This window comes from Numenius arquata, unplaced genomic scaffold (genome assembly GCF_964106895.1).
Source record: "Numenius arquata unplaced genomic scaffold, bNumArq3.hap1.1 HAP1_SCAFFOLD_496, whole genome shotgun sequence".
In the NCBI taxonomy this organism is placed as follows: Eukaryota; Metazoa; Chordata; class Aves; order Charadriiformes; family Scolopacidae; genus Numenius; species Numenius arquata.
In genome coordinates, this window is record NW_027414412.1 from 31251 (window position 1) to 52897 (window position 21647).

Below are 21647 nucleotides of genomic sequence, written 5' to 3' on the forward strand. Positions count from 1 at the left end.
CCCCAGCTGAGGGAGGAAACATCAGGGATTCCTTCAGCCTGTTTCACAGCAGGTTCCCCTGGAGCCCTGAGGACACCTGGAGGGAGCCCAGAGGGGGCAGAGAAAGTGCCACCTTGGGCTGGTCCCCTGCTGCTGAGCTGGGCCGGGCTCCTGGGACGGAGGGAGCTCCTGGCCACGGGGCAGCGCGGCAGAGAGACAGCTCTGCCCAGGAGCAGGGCTGGGGGCACTGCCTGCAGGCAGCGAGGGGAGAGGTTAAAGGCTGTCTGGGGTGGGAGGAAGGTGAGAGCTCACCGGAGGGGAACTCTTCACAGCCCTTGACTGGGTAAGTCTCTGGGTTCCAGGCAGTGAAGCTGCAGTTGCTGAAGGGATTTCCAGAAGGCAGAACATGACATAGTATATGGAGTCTTTCCAGAGGACTCTCCTCTGCTTTAGAGGAGAAGGATGTGCTGCAGAGCAGGGATTCCCAGTTACACCAGGACAGGGCATGAGGACTCAGTTTGCCCAGAGACGGCTGCAGGGGGTGAAGGTGGGTGTGCAGCCAGGGGTGCCCAGGGCTGTCCTTCAGAGCAGGGTCCCTGCACCCCAGGGGGCTGTGTGCTGGGGCAGGGACTCTGCCGCCAGGGTCAGCTCAGCCTGCCTGGGGAGCTCCCCACGGCAATGTGGGGAGAAGCTGTGGCTGGAAGAAACCCCTCCTGGCAAAGCAGGGTCCTTCTGCTGCCGAGAGTGTGCCGCCTGGGGCAGGTTTGCTGCAGTTCCAGCTCAGCCTCGGGCATCACCTTGGGGACATTCAAGAAGAACATCAAGGTAGCATTTTCCGGAAAGGTAACAGGGCTTTGCTTTGAGTTTTCCACCTTTGGTGGGCTGGGTGGGCAGTGGGAGATGGGCATTTATTTCCCTGCTCTGGAGGAGGCACTGAGCCCCCAGTTCTAGTAGGGACCTGGCCAAGCTGCTCCTGAGCCCCTGCACTCCCAGAGATGCCCCTGGGCAGTGCCCGGCTGCCAGGAGGGGTCTGCAGGGCAGAGCTGGGCACCCAGCGGGTGGGATGGGGTCTGTGAGCACAGACAGGGAGGAGACCTGGGCACAGAGAAACAGCCCCCGGCAGGGACTTCTCCAGGAAGCAGAGACACAGGAGAGGGAGCTGCTCCCAAAAGTGCCGTGGGAGGGGGGGCCGGGCGCTGCAGATGCCTCCCCTGGAGCAAGCCCCAGGTCTCTTCTGCCACCCAGCAGAGCCTTCCCTTCCAAAGCCATGGGGTCCATGGCTTGAGTAACCTCCTGAGCCCATGGAACCCTGTTGAGAAGAAACTCCGAGTACCCATTTGTTTGTCCCTGAACTGCCTCCACTAACAGGAAGATTGGGAATTTCTCCATTTCCCCCCTCCTGTTCACACTGCCTTTGTTCCCAGCTGAGCTGGGAGTCTGGGTCCAGCAGAGGCCCCGGAGATGCTGGGAGGGCTGGAGCCCCTCTGCTGCGAGGACAGGCTGAGAGAGCTGGGGGGATTCAGCCTGGAGAAGAGAATTCGGGGCAATGCTGTTTGCAGGGCTCAGGGAGCCAGTTTTCCATTCAGAACATATGCTCTTGAGGACATTCAGTGATTTCCCTGCCAGGGGTGTGTGTGCTGTGCTGCAGGCTGTCCTCCAGAAGGGCACAGCTCTCCGGTTGCATCTCTCTGTTGCCCAGCAGCCCCCCGGTGCCAAGGCCATGGAGGTGCTGCTGGAAGGCTGTGTGCGAGCGGCCGGAATGGGCCCTCCAGGTCCCTGGCTGGGAGTGGAGAGCTGAGGTATCCCTCAGGAAGGATGAGGCAGTAGGAAGAGCTTGGAGATCTGCACTTGGAAATGGGATTCACCCACTCTCAATGTTGTCCAGGTCCTTCTCAGGGGAACATCTGGGCGCGCTGGCCCTCCAGCTCCGAGGTGGCAGCCGAGGGCAGCTGAGAACAGGGCTGGTGGAGACACTGGCTGTCCTCACTCCACACACAGGGACAGTCCCGTTGCCTCACAGGACCCACAAGGGCTTCTCCTGGAGAGAAGCAGAAATGGCAAGGATTTCTGCCTTAAAAATAACGCTCACTGTGGCGGGGCAAGAAGAAACAAATAAACCCAATTCTCCACAGCTCTGCTCTTGCAGAGTGTCACCTTTGGGAGTGACAAAGCTGATAATCCCTCTAATGCCACAGGTGGGTTTTAGCTGTTATGACTCCCGGTTCCTGTATCTCTATTGCTGTAGGGCAGGACTGACTCCTCCAGAACCCACCGCGGAGCCCTCTGCTCCTCGGGGGATCCTCAGCCAGCACCCACCAGACTTCAGCCAAAGGTCTTTCTGAAAGGGGAGAGGTGACCTGGGGGGTTTCCATGACAACCAGAATACGTTTTGCTCATAGACATCTACCTGAACTTGTCACAGACTTTTCCTCTTACAACAGGTCCCCATGCCCCGAGGCAGCAAATGTCCAATGGCAGCTCCATCACTGTGTTCCTCCTCCTGGCATTCGCAGACACACGGGAACTGCAGCTCTTGCACTTCTGGCTCTTCCTGGGCATCTACCTGGCTGCCCTCCTGGGAAACGGCCTCATCATCACTGCCATCGCCTGTGACCACCGCCTCCACACCCCCATGTACTTCTTCCTTCTCAACCTGTCCCTCCTCGACCTGGGCTCCATCTCCACCACTGTCCCCAAATCCATGGCCAGTTCCCTCTGGAACACCACGGCCATCTCCCACACGGGATGTGCTGTCCAACTCTTTTTCTTTCTCTTCCTGATGTCAGCAGAGTTTTCTCTTCTCACCATCATGGCCTACGACCGCTACGTTGCCATCTGCAAACCCCTGCACTACGGGACCCTCCTGGGCAGCAGAGCTTGTGTCCACATGGCAGCTGCTGCCTGGGGCAGTGGGTTTCTCGACGCTCTCCTGCACACAGTCAGTACATTTTCCCTACCCCTCTGCCAGGGCAATGCCCTGGACCAGTTCTTCTGTGAGATCCCCCAGATCCTCAAGCTCTCCTGCTCAGGCTCCTACCTCAGGGATGTTGGGGTTGTTGTCGTTAGTGTCTGTTTAGCATTTGGTTGTTTTGTTTTCATCGTGCTGTCCTATGTGCAGATCTTCAGGGCCGTGCTGAGGATCCCCTCTGAGCAGGGACGGCACAAAGCCTTTTCCACGTGCCTCCCTCACCTGGCCGTGGTCTCTCTGGTTGTCACCACGGGCATGTTTGCCTACCTGAAGCCACCCTCCATCTCCTCCCCATCCCTAGACCTGGTGGTGGCTGTGCTGTACTCGGTGGTTCCTCCGGCAGTGAACCCCCTCATCTACAGCATGAGGAACCAGGAGCTCAAGGATGCCCTGAGGAAAACTATGACTCGGTGTTTTTCAAAAGCAATGAACTAGCCATCTTCATCTCCATAGCAGTCACAATGAATCTCACTACAGGCACAGCCTCTCGCACGTATTTTGGGGTGGTGGTGTTATACTTGCGAGAAAGTTGTTTACAAAAAAAATGTCTTTTTTCATACCATTTCTAACTTGGTCCTTGCCTGTCCTGTGTGACCCAGAGACTGTGTAAATGAGGCGCTGCGCTGAGTGCTTAAATAAAATAAAGGACACTCATTGACTTGGTTGTCTGAGATCTTTCCACCAGGACCTTCTCTGGAGCTGCGGGGGCAGTGGGGGTGTGTGGAGCTGAAGGGGAAAGGAGCCCCAGCACAGCCAGGGAGCACCAGTGCTTGGTCTCCACTGAGTTGTTCTGTCTTCACTTCCACACTCTCCTTTTGAGCCCTTGCACGAGTGTAAGGCCTGAGTGCTCTTGGAGCTTGGTCAGAGTCCTACAGTGTGGCTGTCATAGAATCATAGAATGGATTGGGTTGGAAGGGACCTTAAAGACCACCCAGTGCCACCCCCTGCCCTGCCCTGGGGACACCTCCCACCACACCAGGTTGCTCCAAGCCCCCTCCAGCCTGGCCTTGAACCCCTCCAGGGATGGGGCAGCCACAGCTTCTCTGGGCAACCTGGGCCAGGCTCTCACCACCCTCACAGCAAAGAAGTTCTTTCCCAGATCTCATCTCAATCTCCCCTCTTTCAGGTTAAAACTCTTCCCCCTCATCCCATGGCTCCCCTCTCTGATCAAGAGTCCTTCCCCAGCTTTCCTGGAGCCCCTTGAGGGACTGGAAGGGGCTCTAAGGTCTCCCCGGAGCCTCCTCTTCTCCAGGCTGAACCCCCCCAACTCTCTCAGCCTGTCCTCACAGCAGAGGGGCTCCAGCCCTCCCAGCATCTCCGGGGCCTCCTCTGGACCAGCTCCAACAGGTCCATGTCCTTCCTGTGCTGAGGACTAAAAGCTGGACACAGGACTCCAGGGGGGGTCTCCCCAGCGCGGAGCAGAGGGACAGAATCCCTCCCCCCCTCCCTCGCCCTGCTGGCCACGCTGCTGGGGATGCAGGCCAGGATAGCGGGGTTTCTGGGCTGCCAGCGCACGTTGTTGGCTCGTGTGGAGCTTCTCAGCCACCAACACCCCCAAGTCCTTCTCCTCAGGGCTGCTCTCCAGCCGTTCTCCACCCAACCTGTATTTGTGCCTGGGATTGCCGTGACCCAGGGGCAGGACCTTGCACTTGTTGGGTTAGTATCTTGTGGGCCAGCAGGAGGCACATGGCTGCCAAGGTGTCCGTGAGGTCACTGCTGTCTCTGGAGGGGACAGGCCAACAGCAGGAATGTGGCTGGGAGAGGGGGCTGCCAGGTCACTTCTTTCTGCACTCGCTGGTAGGTCAGCCCTTGAGTCATGGCTGGGCTTTTAGGCTCAGGTCGGGCAGTGTCTCTGACAGGCCAGCAGAAGGCATCTGGAGGGCAATGGGTTGTTTTTTTCAATTAGGTGAGGGAAAAGAAATCTCAATCAAAGCGGGGCATTGTGGTGCTAGAGGTCACCCACAGGGAGTCTGGATCAGCCCACGCCTCGGTGTTTCAACGAAAATCCAGCAAGGATGCAGAGACATCAGGGAAGATACAGAAATGCTGGGGTGAGAGCCCGGTGGGAAAGCAGGATGGACGCCAACAGACTGAGGGGAAAGGGATAAGGTGTGGGACGGTGTAGGACAACCTGCAGTAGAGACGTCACAGGGCTCTGGCGAGGCTGCAAGGCCCAACAGGACTGAGGTCTTTGTCCCCTTAGCTTAGGGCAGCTTCCTCTGCCACCGAGGCCTAAAAGGAGGAACTTTGTTTGGAGGCTCTGGACTTCATTCCTTCCTTTGCCCTGCTTGGGGAGGCCGGGAGGTGTTGCCCAGCCCTTGAACGCTTGGCCTTGCTCCCCCTCACACCCGATCACCCCAGGAAGGGCCCTGAGCCCCACCTGAGGGGCAGGAACTGCCTTCCCAGGGCCTGGGGGTCAGGGATTGGCCTTTCTGCTCCATCAGACAAACCGAGGGGTTCCTCAGCATCTGAGCTGCCTGCACAGCACCTTTGCCAACCTGCAATCATGGCCTCCTGTGATCTGCTCTAACGAGTCCCTGGGGAAGCTTGGCCAGTAACGGCCCTCAGTGGGGCCCATTAATGCTTCCAGGTGCTCTGAGGTTTTTTTCTCAGTTGGATTTCTTGAGCACTTTGTTTGCTCTTCTCTCAGGAACTGAGGTTCGTGGACTGAGGGGCTAATACACCGTGGGGCTCATTAAAATACAGAAAGCCCTAACGAGCTATGTCTCTTCCTGCAATTTTCTTCAAGCCTTCAAGACTTGTACACCTGATTGGAGTCATTTCACAGTGGAAGATTTCAAAGTGCACCTAAACCAACGATGTTTGATTGTAAAGGGTACATTTTACTACTTTTCCGTTTAGAGAAGAGGTGATGGCAGCATTCTGCTGTCGATATTGATGCAGAGGGTCTCCTCAGGAGGTCTGGAGGGGTAGAAAAAGCGGTCCCTTGAGGTCCACCACTGTCTGGACAACCTTGCTCCTCACTACTTCTGACACTAGCCGCCGGGGACTTACATCACTGTTCCTCGCATCAGACTGCTCCACTCAGGTCTGCAGCTGGAGGTTACAGCTCCACCAGCTCTCCTCGGGGAACTGGCTGCACCCGGGCACAGGAGGAGCTTTCCTATTTGTCACAAAAGAAAAGCAAAGCACAATAAAGTTCCATAAACAACACCACTCAGCAACTATCCGCTAAGTATGTGTCTTTCTACAAGGGCCAATCTTATGAGAACTGTATTAGATATAGATAGATTGATGGATAGATAGATGGGTGGGTAGATAGATGGATGGATGGATGGATGGATGGAGAGATAGAAAGAAAAAGATAGATATGAACATAACATAAAGTGTTGTGTAAAGGGAAGATTTGGCTACAGTAAGACAGACAAGCTTTTAGAACCTGCAGTTCACAGCGGCAGCAAAGGTTAGAGGTATTCATAGGGGCTACAAAGATGATGAGGGGCCTAGAACATCTCTCTTACGATAAAAAGGCTGAGGGACTTGGGTCTGTTTAGTCTGGAGAAGAGAAGACTGAGGGGGGATCTGATCAACGCCTATAAATACTTAAAGGGTGGGTGTCAGGAGGATGGGGCCAGCCATTTTTTGGTGGTGCCCAGTGACAGGACAAGAGGGGATCCTCAAACTCCCAGGGGATCTTCAAACCCCCGTGGGACAGGTTCCTGTCCAGCCTGCTCTGGGTGACCCTGCTCTGGCAGGGGCTTGGATTGGATGATCTCTGAAGGTCCCTTCCAACCGCTACCATGCTGTGATTCTGTGATTAACTAGTCCTGTCTGTAGGACTGACGTACAAGTATCTTGCATCCTGTACAAATTGCCAACGAGTGGTGAAGTTAAATCGACTCAGCTGGCCTTTTAAAACGGAGCGTTACTGTCTTCGGGCTGAATCGTGTTTTGTTGATGTTTGATAGTGCCCTGTAGCCGTAAGGACTTGCTCTTTTTGCATCTTACTGCCCCAAAAATGACTTGCAGCGCGTGAGGTTGCCGAGTAGTGAAACGTACGTGTGTGTGTGCTCGCGTACCGGCAGGGCCCACCTTAAATCGGTCAGTAGCTGTGGTAGTTCACGTGCTAGAAAGGAGTGGAAATAAACCTACCCTTCCTCTGTGCTTTTACAGGCTCAAAGCAGCAGCGGTTCTGTCTCAGAAGCAGAAGCTTTCACACGCTGTCCGGTTCTTCAATTTGCAGTGGCGTTATGTCAGCAGCGGAAAGAAGCTTTGCCATAAGCATACGGAGAGGGAAAACACAACCCAACCAAACCAAATATGGGAGAAAGAAAAAAACACAGGGAGAGTGACTGCTTTGAATTAACTTCATTGATTGCTTTTGTGTTGTGCTTTGTTTAAAGGCCCAAGTCTGCCTATAGCGCTTCGTCTCACTCTGGAATTTCGAAGCTACTCCAAGTCAAGACCAGGTTCTTCCCGCTCTCGCTCCTGCTCTCGGTCATTTAGGCGTTCCCCGTCTCGTTCCTATTCGCGATCGCCACCGTATCCAAGAAGAGGCAAAGGCAAGGTCCAGTGTATGGTGTGAGAGCTTCCTATGGCAGATCTGTTGATGTTAGAGTTCCATTTGAAAAGGAAAGATACAGAGAACGGGAAAGGACCTCTAGAGGATGGTGTGAAAAGTTTTCCAGGGGCCATGCTGTTGGCGCTCAACCTCGACCTCCAGTAAAGAGAGAGAACTGTTCTCCGGACAGGTTTGGTCCACCTGGGACCAGAGGAGAGAAATCACCATATGCTCGGGGACGTAGGGAGGATTCTGCAGGAGTGGGGCTGCAGGTGTTGGCGCTGTGGGGCACGTGTGGACTTGGTTCCCTCCTGCCCCTACGAGCCGTTCTGGCATCACGCCTGGGGTGTGTCTAATCCCTTCAGAGCCATCCATCGCCAGGCACAGGCCAGTCAGTCCAACTGGGAACAGCCCCAGAGCTCTTTATTTCGTATTGATAGCTGCGTGCCCGCAGCTGAGGTGAGAGGCCTCCCGGCCCTTGGCTAAGAGCCACTGCCACAGCCGCCGCTCCCGGCACCTTCTCCTCTGCTGCGGTTCCAGCATCTGGTGCTGGGGAGGAAGAAAGAGAAGGGTCTGATCGTATGGACGGGGAGAAGGCAGGGAAATCCTGCAGGCGTAGCTCAGGCCACCTGTGTTGGGATCTGCTTGCCATGAGGCGTCTGTGGAGTGGGAGAGGCCCCTGATGCCCGGGCCCATGAGAAGGTCCCGGGGGCAGCTGGTCAGCCTGGGGCTGAGTCCGGTGGGGCCGAGACCTTGGGTGTCCCGTACACGTGTCCCCCCTGGGGGCAAGGCGTCTTGGGGCAGGACTCTGCAAGGGAAGGACACGCTCTCTGGTTTGGAAAGGAGAGCGCCCTCCATCAGAGGGATCCATCCCTCTGCCTTCAGCCAGGACTTTTACATCCCCCGTGGAAAGCCGGTTCTGGGTGCCCAGGCAGCCCCCCTGGGTGTCAGGGAGTTCCAGCCCAAAGCCAGCCTCCAAGACCTGCTTCTGTCTCACGAGGGCTGTGGGAGAAATGCCCTCTTTGCCCCGGGACTGCCCTCGGTGGAGGCAGGGGCCCTGCAGCCGGGGGCGGCACCATCCCTTTTTGGAGACACTTACCAGGGGAGCTGCCTCTGCTGCTCTTGACGCCGCCTGTGGTGCTCAGCGACGTGCTTGTAGATGCCCCTCTGTGTCTGGTGCGGCTCCAGCCTTCTGAGGACCTGGGCGGCTCGTGGGGAAAGGTGGCTGCGACAACAGGGAAAGGTCATCCCTCAGCCTCTGCCGGAGACCCCTCCGCCTCTCCCCGCTCCAGCCCCTGCGCCCACCCTGCGGGTGAGTTTTGGGCCTCGGCTGTGTGGGTAACCCCGGTCGTGCCCGGGGCAGGAGACACCGGAGGCTGTCCTATGGCACCCCAGGACGCAGGGACGGGGAACCTGGACATCTGTGTGTGGTCACGGCTGCTGGACTGCTCCAGGCTGTGCCAGAGCCGGCGCACACTTACTCAGGCCGCAGTCTCTCCCGCTGGGCTGCTGCTGCCCTCTCCTCCGCGGGGAGAGGATTTTCAGCCTTCCTCCACCTCCAGTTGACCTCCCTTCTCCTGGGCTGGGCTGGAGGGTGGGGAGTCCAAGCGTCTTCAGTGCCGAGGGCCTGCCAAGGAGGAGACGCTCTCAGCAAACGGCAAACAGAGGTGCCGTTTCCCAGAGGACCTCCCGTGAAAGGAGCCCGCAGCAGGACCTGGGCGCAGGAGACTCAGCACCGCGTGCCCGTCATCACGGCCGGCGGCTGCTTTCGCCCCTCGCGTCCTGCCGCCGATCTCTCCCGCACGGGGATGAGCGGGCAAAGCCCTGGCCTGCAGCGGGGGTCAGTCCTGCTCCCACCCCCGGAGACCTGCCCCCCGGGTGGCTGCTGCTCCCAGCGGTGTCACTCGCCGCCCGTACCTGGGGCGGCTCTCGGTCCTGCCCTGCAGACCAGGCTTCCCACGCCGCCGCTTCTGCCTTAGCTTGCTGCAGCCGCTCTTGCCACCGGGTCTTTGATTGGTCCCACTCTGCAGACAGCTGCCGGACCTCCTGGAGAGGATGGAAATGCAGCAGCAGGCAGGATTAGTCTCAGCTCCTGGAGGGGCTTCCTTCGGCTCTGAGCCACGTTGGCGCCCCTTGCCTCAGCCGGCAGCGCTTTGCCCCGCACAGATCCAGGGGCGTGGAGTCACGCCAGGCTCCTCCACTCATGGCAATCGCAGCCGAGTGACCAAAGACCTCCACTGTCAGCAGCCTAGAAAGGACCTGGACGCTCTCCATAGCCCCTGGCCAGAATAAAGTGTTTCGTTACAACCCAGGGGGCAATAACCAGCGGGAAGGGTCCGCAGAACCTTCCTTTTCACCAAGAAGATGTGAAGGAGGGGACAGACAGGGGACAATGAAAACAGGCCAAGGGACCCTTTGGGGATGGCTCTCCGCACAAAGAGGATTTGCCAAGTCTCAAGCGGCACGGTAGTCAGAGCAAGGCAGAGCAGGTACCTGCAGCGCTCTCCTGCAGCCTTCAGAGGACGGGAGCGCAGCGGTGGGCCTGGCTGGAGGCGCAGGCTCCTGCCTGTCGGCCTCCTCCGAGCTGGGGGAGCTGCCTGGACATGGCGGGAGCACACTGCAAAGAGACAGCAGGAGGAGTCGGTGTGAGCACGGGGCAGGTTGCTCTCCCATTTTCATCTGGGATCAAAGCTCCCCAGGCTGGAAGAAGAAGAGGCAAGGGAGGTGAGGCCGTTTCCCGTGGGAAGGGGGAGCCTTTCCTGAGCCACATCAGGCGGATGGGATGGAGACGCGGCAGAGAGGACTGCCCCTCAGGTCTGCTGGAAGGGCAAGCCAAGGGATGTGGGGCGCACCCAGCATCTGCCACCTTCCCCGCTAAGGGGCCTGGGATGAGGCAAAGAAGCTCCTGAAAACCGCGGGGCACGTGCCGGGCACCTTCCCGAGTCCCTGCAGCTGGAGTGGCCAAAGGGCATGTCTCTCCTACATGGGCTCGGGGATCCCTTTCGTCCCACCCAAGGAGGTCTCACCTGGAAGAAGTCTTCTTCCCCATGTCTTGCTGCCTTGTGCCCGGGCTCTGGCTTGGCAGCACGGGGAGGGAAAGGTTCCTCGGCCTCTGCAGCACCTTCTCAAGAAGCCCCTCGGTAGCTGGGAAAGGAGGACACTCTTCAGAGCAGCCCCGTGGGGAGCGCGTCTGAACCGGGCTGCGGTCACCCAGCGTGGGGAAGGGCTCGCCCTGGAGAGCTGGGACGCGGTTCCCGTACCTCTTCTCATCCTGTGCTGTTCTGAAGCCTTCCTCTGCTGGGTGGCCAGAGCCTTGACCACCGCTCTGCTGATCACAACGAACCGAAACCTGGAAAGCAAACGATGACACAGGCTTGAAGAAGGGTGACCCCGGCCCTCTGCAGCTCTCTCCCCAGCGCTTTTCCCTCCTGGCTGTCGTGCGAGGCACGGCATCCCTTTCCCTCTGCGGCCATGTACAGCTCTTATTTGCAACCTGTCCCCAGTGCCACAAAACGTAGCTTCAAGTCCTCTCTGCGTGCAGCCGGTTCTCTCTGCTGGCAATGACGGTGGGCTGGGGGCGAGAAGCACCATCACAATGCCCGGTCACTCCAGGAGAATACACGCCTAGCCCAAACTCGGCATCAGTGAACCAGAAGCCAGGCACTCGAGGACTGATCCCTGACTCGCTGCCGAGTGTCGAGCCCCAACAGCGCGCGCTCCTGAGCAGGAGCTGGGAAGCCCCCCGCTCAGTCGGTCGAGGGCTGCAGAGGAACCGCACTCACTTGGGGAAGGCGTAGTCGGGAGCAGTCGGCGTCCCCCGAGCGGTGCTCGCTCCCCCGGAGATCGCTGCACCCGGCATCCACAGCCTCTGCAAAGTGGCACAGAGCTGTTAGAAGCTTTCCAAGGCAGTTTCCTCTTGGCTCCTCATGGAAGCAGATGTGCCTCCTGCTCCAAAAGAAAGCCACTTCTCCAAAGCCCTCTCCCAAACCCTCCTCCACGAACGCTAGCCCTTGCTTTGCTCTGCTCTGCTCTGGAGAAGCTGCACAGCAAACACGGAGACCGCGCAATAGAACGCTGCCAGGCTCTTTGTAGGGCAAGGACCCAGAACCTCAGCAGAAACTTTCTCTGCCGACGCAGAAGTCAGTGGGGGTGAGCGTGGGGAAAGGCCCTTTGACTGGCCGGCCACGTCCAGGCTGGCCAACGGCGACGGGGCTGCTCACCCTTCCGTAGGCTTCCCTACGGAAGACACTGAAGCCCCCTCCAAACCCGAGCCACTCACGGTGCGAAGCAGCGCGATCCGGCTGGCCTTGCTCTCCAGCCCTGTGACGCAGTCGTAATAAAACCGCATGCACAGGACATCGTCTCGGCAGGACAGAACGCCAATGTCCTTGAAGGTGAAGGAGAGGCGCTGCCTGTTCCTCAGTTGGAAAGAGTACAAGAGTATGGTCTCTCGCACACAGTCCTCCACCATGTGCCGCGGGAAGGAGGTGGCTTGCGAGAGCCACCTGTAGTTCAACGGCTTGATCTTGGCATCGTCTGCAAGGAGGAGGAACATCGTCACTGCCACGGCAGGCTGAATTTCCATGTCAGATCCATAACAGAACGCCACAGAAAGGGGCGTTTATGAAAACAGTTCTTGGGGAGGGGTTGGTTTGTTCTGGGGGAGGGAGCTCAAGCCGTCCCCCGACCTTTGGAGGCAATTCTCTACTTCTCCCAGCCCTTTCCAAAGGGCATGCAGCTGCCCCCGGACGTGGAAGGGGGAAAGTGGAGGCTGGCCGCTGCCTTCTCACCGGGGATAGTCACTGTCTGGAACATGAGCTCCTGCAGACACGCCCCATCAATGCCCAGCTGGAATACTGGTCTTCGAACCATAAGCACCTCCCTTTCATCCTGGAACCGCTCTTGGACCAGAGCGAAGGTCCCGAGTCCTGGGAGCAGGACACCCTGCCCGGGAAAAAAGACAAAGGCTGATGAGTGAGTACTTCAGAGACAGGAAAAGTGAGAGCTCTGCAAAAGGCCCAAGGTCTCCGTTTGTTTCCTCCCCCTCCTCAAAACGTTTGCTAACGTCCCTTGGCAAGAGAAGATCCCAGGCATTTGCAGCAGAGGGAATACCCCTGGGACTGATTCCCGGGGCTTATCCTTGGCCCTTGGCCCAGCGTAAGCCCCTCTCTCTCTGCCTGGTGTCTCCACTCTGACCGTAGCAAAGGGTGAAGCCCTATCGTCTGCCGAATGCTTTCTCAGACAAGATCTGGACTTGGTTTCTCTCCTGCTTGACCAAGCAGCAGCTCTCAGCAGACGGGGTTGTCTTGGTGTGCTGCCACGATGCCCAGGGAGGGAGCGCTCCCCGGGCCCAGGCTCTCCAGGGCAAAGGGGTGCAAGCCGCCAGCCCACCTTGTCCAGCTTCAGCTGTCCCAGGATGTACGCAGACACAGCGTCCCAGATAGCCACAATCTCTGGAAAGCAAGGGAAAGAGGTGTCAGGCTCGGGGCCAGGCAGCTCACAGCCTCTCACAAGCTCCTCGCCCAGGGGGACAGAGACAGGCATCCACAAACAGCCCAGACAAACACCGCCATGGCGGCTGCGGAGCTGGGCTGTGCCCCCCAATCTCAGAGTGCCAGCCTTACTCTGCTCCCGGGGCAGGGCTGGAGCAGAAATGGGGACGTGGGAAGGGCTCAGGACCAGGGCCGTGGCCATCGAACCCCCAGAAAGGGATGGCACCCCAGAGCCCACAAGGTGATCTGCCGGCTTGGTGGCACGTGAGGATCCCGTGGGAAGGAACAGAGGTTCTCCCAAAGGAGAGCAGTTCCAGGTGAAGGGCTGATTTGCAGCACAGGCATTTCTCGCTGCCTCATGAGAGCCTTGTGAGAACTGGGGGACACCTCAGTCCCCAGGACCCCTTTTGGTCCCAGGGCCAGAACCCCAAGAGGTACCAGCTCCCAGGGCAAGCTGGCCCTGGGTGGCCTCCCTGGCGAGGGGACTGAGACCTTCCCACAGGAGCCTCGGGGCTGAGGGCAGCCCCAGCATCACCACCCGGGAGTCCTGGTTGCCACAGTGTCCCCGGGGCCTTCAGGCAGGGCTCTGGCTCTGGCTCTGGCTCTGGCTCTGGCAGCCCCCAGCCCTGTGCAGCCACCCCCACAGCCCAGCAGCTGCAGCTCTGGACACTGGAGAGCCCCGGTGCGAGCCCTCGGGAAGAAGCTCCCAAAAAACTCTTACCCTCGGTGGAGAGACACAGGAGCGTGGGGAACAAGCTGCTCAGCTCCAAGGTGATGCCCACGGTGTGGCAGCCCTCCATGGCGCTTGCCCGCTTGCCCTCAGCTCAGGGAAAGGGCTGCTCTTGCAGCTCCTCGCCCAAAACTCCTCTGCGACGTGCCCCTGCTCTGCCTGTCAGCGAGGGTCCCCCAGCGCAGCCCCGCTGCCTCCCGACCCCGCTCCCGGCTGTGGAGCAGCTCCCAAGGGCCGCCGTGGGGAGCCCCGGAGCAGTGCCCAGCCGTGGCCAAGCCTCGCCGGGAAGTGCCGGCCCTGCCACGGCGCTGGGGAGACCTCCCTTGGGATGTGGGGCCTCCCTCGGTGACATCAGCCGGCGTCACCTGAAGGTGCATTATGACGCCAGCAGGGAGGCGGCACAGCTGGGGAGAGAGGAGAGAGGGTTCCCCTCTTGTGCTGGGAAGCAGTTATGCCTCGCTTTCTCCCCAGTCCGTTTCCAAAAATCCCACCTGTCCCCTGCGCCAACGTGTCCCTGCCACTGGGAGCCCGTCCGGGCGGGTGGGCTCTGGGGCTTGGCTGCGGTTGGGCAGTGACAAGAGATGGCATCGAAGGCCTGTGGGATGCAAGAGCCCCCCCAGTGTGCCCAAGCACCCCTCCCGGCAGGAGCAGGATGGGCTTTACTGCACGGCTTTGGGCTGGGCTGGAGCTGATGTTCTCCAGAGCAGCCCAGGCGGTGCCGTGCTTTGGATCCGTGAGCAAAACAGTCCTGGTGGTAACACAGGTGTCTGCATGGATTTTTTGGGGGGGGGGGTGGGGGTGGGGGTGGGCACGATTTTTGGGTGACACCCTGTCCTGGCTTGAGGTAAAACAGAACTAATTTTCTGTTCAGTAATTTTACCTTCTTAGCTGGGCCTCTTCTAACCAACTAAACTCTGAAAATTAACAGCATATTGTTCAGAAACTGTTCGCTCTCAGAGTGATAAGACCTGATTGTACCAAGGAATGGTGTGCAGAGAGGCCCTTGCTTATCCGTATTGCTATAACAACCAAGGTCAGGTAAATTTGTTATTTGCCCCGCTGGAGGGCCGGAAGCGGAAAAGCGTAGAGGGGTCACACCTGTAGGGAGGAACGGACAGGACAGGCGACCCAAACCTGACCAACAGGGTATTCCATCCCATCTGCCCCATGCTCAGTGTAAAAGCTGAGGGATCAGAGGGTCAATGCCAGCAATGTGCCCTTGTGGCCAAGAAGGCCAATGGCATCCTGGGGTGCATCAAGAAGAGCCAGCAGGTGGCCAGCAGGTTGAGGGAGGTCATCCTCCCCCTCTGCTCTGCCCTGGGGAGGCCCCATCTGGAGCACTGGGTCTAGTTCTGGCCTCCCCAGTTCAAGAAGGACAGGGAACCGCTGGAGAGGGTACAGCAAAGGGCTACCGAGATGATGAGGGGCCTAGAACATCTCTCTTACGAGGAAAGTCTGAGGGACTTGGGTCTGTTTAGTCTGGAGAAGAGAAGACTGAGGGGGGAATCTGATCAACGCCTATAAATACTTAAATGGTGTGTGTCAGGAAGATGGGGCCAGTCTTTTTTCAGTGGTGCCCAGTGACAGGACAAGAGGGAACGGGCACAAACGTGGACATACAAAGTTGCATCTAAACATGAGGAGGAACTTCTTTCCTGCGAGGGTGGCAGAGCCCTGGAACAGGCTGCCCAGAGAGGTGGTGGAGTCTCCTTCTCTGGAGACATTCAAAACCCATCTGGACACCTTCCTGGGCAACCTGCTCTGGGTGGACCTGCTTTGGCAGGGGGTTGGAGGAGATGGTCTCCAGAGGTCCCTTCCAATACCATATCATTCTGTGATTCTGTGACCCCTGACCTGACCCATAGCCACTGCTGGCTTTTCTCCTTGGGAGTCCTGCCTCGAGTCACCAAGGCGTGGGACACCTTGCTGGGGAAGGCTGTGGCAAAGAGAACGTGGAGAATCTCAGCTCTATCTACATCTGCTCTCAAATCTAGCAGTGACCGCACATTATCTTTGGTTCTTTAGTTGGTCCCATAATAGTAAATGTGCACAATGATGCCCTTGAATTGCCTTTCCAGGTTGGACTGACTTTCAGTCTGGACTATTGCTGTTCCTGGAAGATGCTGGTCTGGACGACCAGCTGTATTCAGCTCTCCACCACGCCTGGGCAGTTTATTCCATCAGTGCCACAGCTCTGTCTCCAACGGGAAGAGTTCCAGCTCGTCCTGTCCCTGCTGAGGGCTTTGCCGCACATTTGGGCTGAAGCATAGAATGATCGAATGGTTTGGGTTGGAAGGGACCTTAAAGATCATCTAGTCCCACCCCCTGCCCTGGGCAGGGACACCTCCCACCACACCAGGTTGCTCCAAGCCCCGTCCAACCTGGCCTTGAACCCCTCCAGGGATGGGGCAGCCACAGCTTCTCTGGGCAACCTGGGCCAGGCTCTCACCACCCTCACAGCAAAGAAGTTCTTTCCCAGATCTCATCTCAATCTCCCCTCTTTCAGGTTAAAACTCTTCCCCCTCATCCCATGGCTCCCCTCACTGATCAAGAGTCCTTCCCCAGCTTTCCTGGAGCCCCTTGAGGGACTGGAAGGGGCTCCAAGGTCTCCCCAGAGCCTCCTCTTCTCCAGGCTGAACCCCCCCAACTCTCTCAGCCTGTCCTCACAGCAGAGGGGCTCCAGCCCTCCCAGCATCTCCGTGGGCTCCTCTGGACCCGCTCCAACAGGTCCATGTCCTTCCTGTGCTGAGGACTAAAAGCTGGACACAGGGCTCCAGGGGGGGTCTCCCCAGAGCGGCAGAATCCCTCCCCCCCCTCCCTCGCCCTGCTGGCCACGCTGCTGGGGATGCCGCCCAGGATGCGGTTGGCTTTCCGGGCTGCCAGCGCACAGTGATGGGTCATGTTGAGTTTCTCAGCCACCAACATCCCCATGTCCTTCTCCTCAGGGCTGCTCTCCAGCCATTCTCCTCCCAGCCGGTATTTATACCTGGATCACACATTCCACACCAGCCCCCCAGGAGTGGAACCAGGCAAGCTCACAGTTGCCCTAACATTTCCAAAATCCTGTGTGTGTGCAAAGCTTTGCTTCAGAGCAGAGACATGGCACGGAGAAAACTCAGCTGAATGTCTTTCCTGCCCTACGACCACCAGAAGACGTAATTCACTAAACTGAAGACATCCCCCCAGCTTGGATAAAAGAGCTCCCGCTGCTTTCCTCTTCCTGGTGTCCTGCCTAATGACAGGACAAGGAAAGGGAACGCTCACGCCAAACTCTTTTCCTAAAAGGAGAAATGACACCGCTGGAAATTAGTGTCTCTCCCCAGCTGAGGGAGGAAACATCAGGGATTCCTTCAGCCTGTTTCACAGCAGGTTCCCCTGGAGCCCTGAGGACACCTGGAGGGAGCCCAGAGGGGGCAGAGAAAGTGCCACCTTGGGCTGGTCCCCTGCTGCTGAGCTGGGCCGGGCTCCTGGGACGGAGGGAGCTCCTGGCCACGGGGCAGCGCGGCAGAGAGACAGCTCTGCCCAGGAGCAGGGCTGGGGGCACTGCCTGCAGGCAGCGAGGGGAGAGGTTAAAGGCTGTCTGGGGTGGGAGGAAGGTGAGAGCTCACCGGAGGGGAACTCTTCACAGCCCTTGACTGGGTAAGTCTCTGGGTTCCAGGCAGTGAAGCTGCAGTTGCTGAAGGGATTTCCAGAAGGCAGAACATGACATAGTATATGGAGTCTTTCCAGAGGACTCTCCTCTGCTTTAGAGGAGAAGGATGTGCTGCAGAGCAGGGATTCCCAGTTACACCAGGACAGGGCATGAGGACTCAGTTTGCCCAGAGACGGCTGCAGGGGGTGAAGGTGGGTGTGCAGCCAGGGGTGCCCAGGGCTGTCCTTCAGAGCAGGGTCCCTGCACCCCAGGGGGCTGTGTGCTGGGGCAGGGACTCTGCCGCCAGGGTCAGCTCAGCCTGCCTGGGGAGCTCCCCACGGCAATGTGGGGAGAAGCTGTGGCTGGAAGAAACCCCTCCTGGCAAAGCAGGGTCCTTCTGCTGCCGAGAGTGTGCCGCCTGGGGCAGGTTTGCTGCAGTTCCAGCTCAGCCTCGGGCATCACCTTGGGGACATTCAAGAAGAACATCAAGGTAGCATTTTCCGGAAAGGTAACAGGGCTTTGCTTTGAGTTTTCCACCTTTGGTGGGCTGGGTGGGCAGTGGGAGATGGGCATTTATTTCCCTGCTCTGGAGGAGGCACTGAGCCCCCAGTTCTAGTAGGGACCTGGCCAAGCTGCTCCTGAGCCCCTGCACTCCCAGAGATGCCCCTGGGCAGTGCCCGGCTGCCAGGAGGGGTCTGCAGGGCAGAGCTGGGCACCCAGCGGGTGGGATGGGGTCTGTGAGCACAGACAGGGAGGAGACCTGGGCACAGAGAAACAGCCCCCGGCAGGGACTTCTCCAGGAAGCAGAGACACAGGAGAGGGAGCTGCTCCCAAAAGTGCCGTGGGAGGGGGGGCCGGGCGCTGCAGATGCCTCCCCTGGAGCAAGCCCCAGGTCTCTTCTGCCACCCAGCAGAGCCTTCCCTTCCAAAGCCATGGGGTCCATGGCTTGAGTAACCTCCTGAGCCCATGGAACCCTGTTGAGAAGAAACTCCGAGTACCCATTTGTTTGTCCCTGAACTGCCTCCACTAACAGGAAGATTGGGAATTTCTCCATTTCCCCCCTCCTGTTCACACTGCCTTTGTTCCCAGCTGAGCTGGGAGTCTGGGTCCAGCAGAGGCCCCGGAGATGCTGGGAGGGCTGGAGCCCCTCTGCTGCGAGGACAGGCTGAGAGAGCTGGGGGGATTCAGCCTGGAGAAGAGAATTCGGGGCAATGCTGTTTGCAGGGCTCAGGGAGCCAGTTTTCCATTCAGAACATATGCTCTTGAGGACATTCAGTGATTTCCCTGCCAGGGGTGTGTGTGCTGTGCTGCAGGCTGTCCTCCAGAAGGGCACAGCTCTCCGGTTGCATCTCTCTGTTGCCCAGCAGCCCCCCGGTGCCAAGGCCATGGAGGTGCTGCTGGAAGGCTGTGTGCGAGCGGCCGGAATGGGCCCTCCAGGTCCCTGGCTGGGAGTGGAGAGCTGAGGTATCCCTCAGGAAGGATGAGGCAGTAGGAAGAGCTTGGAGATCTGCACTTGGAAATGGGATTCACCCACTCTCAATGTTGTCCAGGTCCTTCTCAGGGGAACATCTGGGCGCGCTGGCCCTCCAGCTCCGAGGTGGCAGCCGAGGGCAGCTGAGAACAGGGCTGGTGGAGACACTGGCTGTCCTCACTCCACACACAGGGACAGTCCCGTTGCCTCACAGGACCCACAAGGGCTTCTCCTGGAGAGAAGCAGAAATGGCAAGGATTTCTGCCTTAAAAATAACGCTCACTGTGGCGGGGCAAGAAGAAACAAATAAACCCAATTCTCCACAGCTCTGCTCTTGCAGAGTGTCACCTTTGGGAGTGACAAAGCTGATAATCCCTCTAATGCCACAGGTGGGTTTTAGCTGTTATGACTCCCGGTTCCTGTATCTCTATTGCTGTAGGGCAGGACTGACTCCTCCAGAACCCACCGCGGAGCCCTCTGCTCCTCGGGGGATCCTCAGCCAGCACCCACCAGACTTCAGCCAAAGGTCTTTCTGAAAGGGGAGAGGTGACCTGGGGGGTTTCCATGACAACCAGAATACGTTTTGCTCATAGACATCTACCTGAACTTGTCACAGACTTTTCCTCTTACAACAGGTCCCCATGCCCCGAGGCAGCAAATGTCCAATGGCAGCTCCATCACTGTGTTCCTCCTCCTGGCATTCGCAGACACACGGGAACTGCAGCTCTTGCACTTCTGGCTCTTCCTGGGCATCTACCTGGCTGCCCTCCTGGGAAACGGCCTCATCATCACTGCCATCGCCTGTGACCACCGCCTCCACACCCCCATGTACTTCTTCCTTCTCAACCTGTCCCTCCTCGACCTGGGCTCCATCTCCACCACTGTCCCCAAATCCATGGCCAGTTCCCTCTGGAACACCACGGCCATCTCCCACACGGGATGTGCTGTCCAACTCTTTTTCTTTCTCTTCCTGATGTCAGCAGAGTTTTCTCTTCTCACCATCATGGCCTACGACCGCTACGTTGCCATCTGCAAACCCCTGCACTACGGGACCCTCCTGGGCAGCAGAGCTTGTGTCCACATGGCAGCTGCTGCCTGGGGCAGTGGGTTTCTCGACGCTCTCCTGCACACAGTCAGTACATTTTCCCTACCCCTCTGCCAGGGCAATGCCCTGGACCAGTTCTTCTGTGAGATCCCCCAGATCCTCAAGCTCTCCTGCTCAGGCTCCTACCTCAGGGATGTTGGGGTTGTTGTCGTTAGTGTCTGTTTAGCATTTGGTTGTTTTGTTTTCATCGTGCTGTCCTATGTGCAGATCTTCAGGGCCGTGCTGAGGATCCCCTCTGAGCAGGGACGGCACAAAGCCTTTTCCACGTGCCTCCCTCACCTGGCCGTGGTCTCTCTGGTTGTCACCACGGGCATGTTTGCCTACCTGAAGCCACCCTCCATCTCCTCCCCATCCCTAGACCTGGTGGTGGCTGTGCTGTACTCGGTGGTTCCTCCGGCAGTGAACCCCCTCATCTACAGCATGAGGAACCAGGAGCTCAAGGATGCCCTGAGGAAAACTATGACTCGGTGTTTTTCAAAAGCAATGAACTAGCCATCTTCATCTCCATAGCAGTCACAATGAATCTCACTACAGGCACAGCCTCTCGCACGTATTTTGGGGTGGTGGTGTTATACTTGCGAGAAAGTTGTTTACAAAAAAAATGTCTTTTTTCATACCATTTCTAACTTGGTCCTTGCCTGTCCTGTGTGACCCAGAGACTGTGTAAATGAGGCGCTGCGCTGAGTGCTTAAATAAAATAAAGGACACTCATTGACTTGGTTGTCTGAGATCTTTCCACCAGGACCTTCTCTGGAGCTGCGGGGGCAGTGGGGGTGTGTGGAGCTGAAGGGGAAAGGAGCCCCAGCACAGCCAGGGAGCACCAGTGCTTGGTCTCCACTGAGTTGTTCTGTCTTCACTTCCACACTCTCCTTTTGAGCCCTTGCACGAGTGTAAGGCCTGAGTGCTCTTGGAGCTTGGTCAGAGTCCTACAGTGTGGCTGTCATAGAATCATAGAATGGATTGGGTTGGAAGGGACCTTAAAGACCACCCAGTGCCACCCCCTGCCCTGCCCTGGGGACACCTCCCACCACACCAGGTTGCTCCAAGCCCCCTCCAGCCTGGCCTTGAACCCCTCCAGGGATGGGGCAGCCACAGCTTCTCTGGGCAACCTGGGCCAGGCTCTCACCACCCTCACAGCAAAGAAGTTCTTTCCCAGATCTCATCTCAATCTCCCCTCTTTCAGGTTAAAACTCTTCCCCCTCATCCCATGGCTCCCCTCACTGATCAAGAGTCCTTCCCCAGCTTTCCTGGAGCCCCTTGAGGGACTGGAAGGGGCTCCAAGGTCTCCCCAGAGCCTTCTCTTCTCCAGGCTGAACCCCCCCAACTCTCTCAGCCTGTCCTCACAGCAGAGGGGCTCCAGCTCTCGCAGCATCTCCGTGGGCTCCTCTGGACCCGCTCCAACAGGTCCATGTCCTTCCTGTGCTGAGGACTAAAAGCTGGACACAGGGCTCCAGGGGGGGGTCTCCCCAGAGCGGCAGAATCCCTCCCCCCCCTCCCTCGCCCTGCTGGCCACGCTGCTGGGGATGCCGCCCAGGATGCGGTTGGCTTTCCGGGCTGCCAGCGCACAGTGATGGGTCATGTTGAGTTTCTCAGCCACCAACATCCCCATGTCCTTCTCCTCAGGGCTGCTCTCCAGCCATTCTCCTCCCAGCCGGTATTTATACCTGGATCACACATTCCACACCAGCCCCCCAGGAGTGGAACCAGGCAAGCTCACAGTTGCCCTAACATTTCCAAAATCCTGTGTGT

The 21647-nt window shown here is 58.2% G+C and overlaps 2 protein-coding genes across 2 annotated transcripts; both read left to right on the forward strand.

Moving 5' to 3' along the window:
• The first annotated feature begins 484 nt into the window (after positions 1-484).
• On the forward strand, positions 485-3382 carry LOC141477982 (olfactory receptor 14J1-like). Its single transcript, XM_074167120.1, has 3 exons — positions 485-526; positions 2126-2174; positions 2361-3382. Exons 1-3 carry the CDS (start codon positions 485-487, stop codon positions 3380-3382), a joined length of 1113 nt encoding a protein of 370 aa, XP_074023221.1.
• Positions 3383-19451: 16069 nt separating this feature from the next.
• LOC141477980 (olfactory receptor 14J1-like) lies at positions 19452-20390 on the forward strand. The gene has a single exon (XM_074167118.1). It carries the CDS (start codon positions 19452-19454, stop codon positions 20388-20390), a length of 939 nt encoding a protein of 312 aa, XP_074023219.1.
• The last annotated feature ends 1257 nt before the right edge of the window (positions 20391-21647 follow it).

Coding starts and splice junctions, on each gene's coding strand:
- LOC141477982 (XM_074167120.1), top strand. CDS start 485: ATGAGGACTCAGTTTGCCCAGAGACGGCTGCAGGGGGTGAAG. Junction 527..2,125: donor GACGGCTGCAGGGGGTGAAG/GTGGGTGTGCAG, acceptor CTGCTCTTGCAG/AGTGTCACCTTTGGGAGTGA. Junction 2,175..2,360: donor TAATCCCTCTAATGCCACAG/GTGGGTTTTAGC, acceptor CATGACAACCAG/AATACGTTTTGCTCATAGAC.
- LOC141477980 (XM_074167118.1), top strand. CDS start 19,452: ATGTCCAATGGCAGCTCCATCACTGTGTTCCTCCTCCTGGCATTCGCA.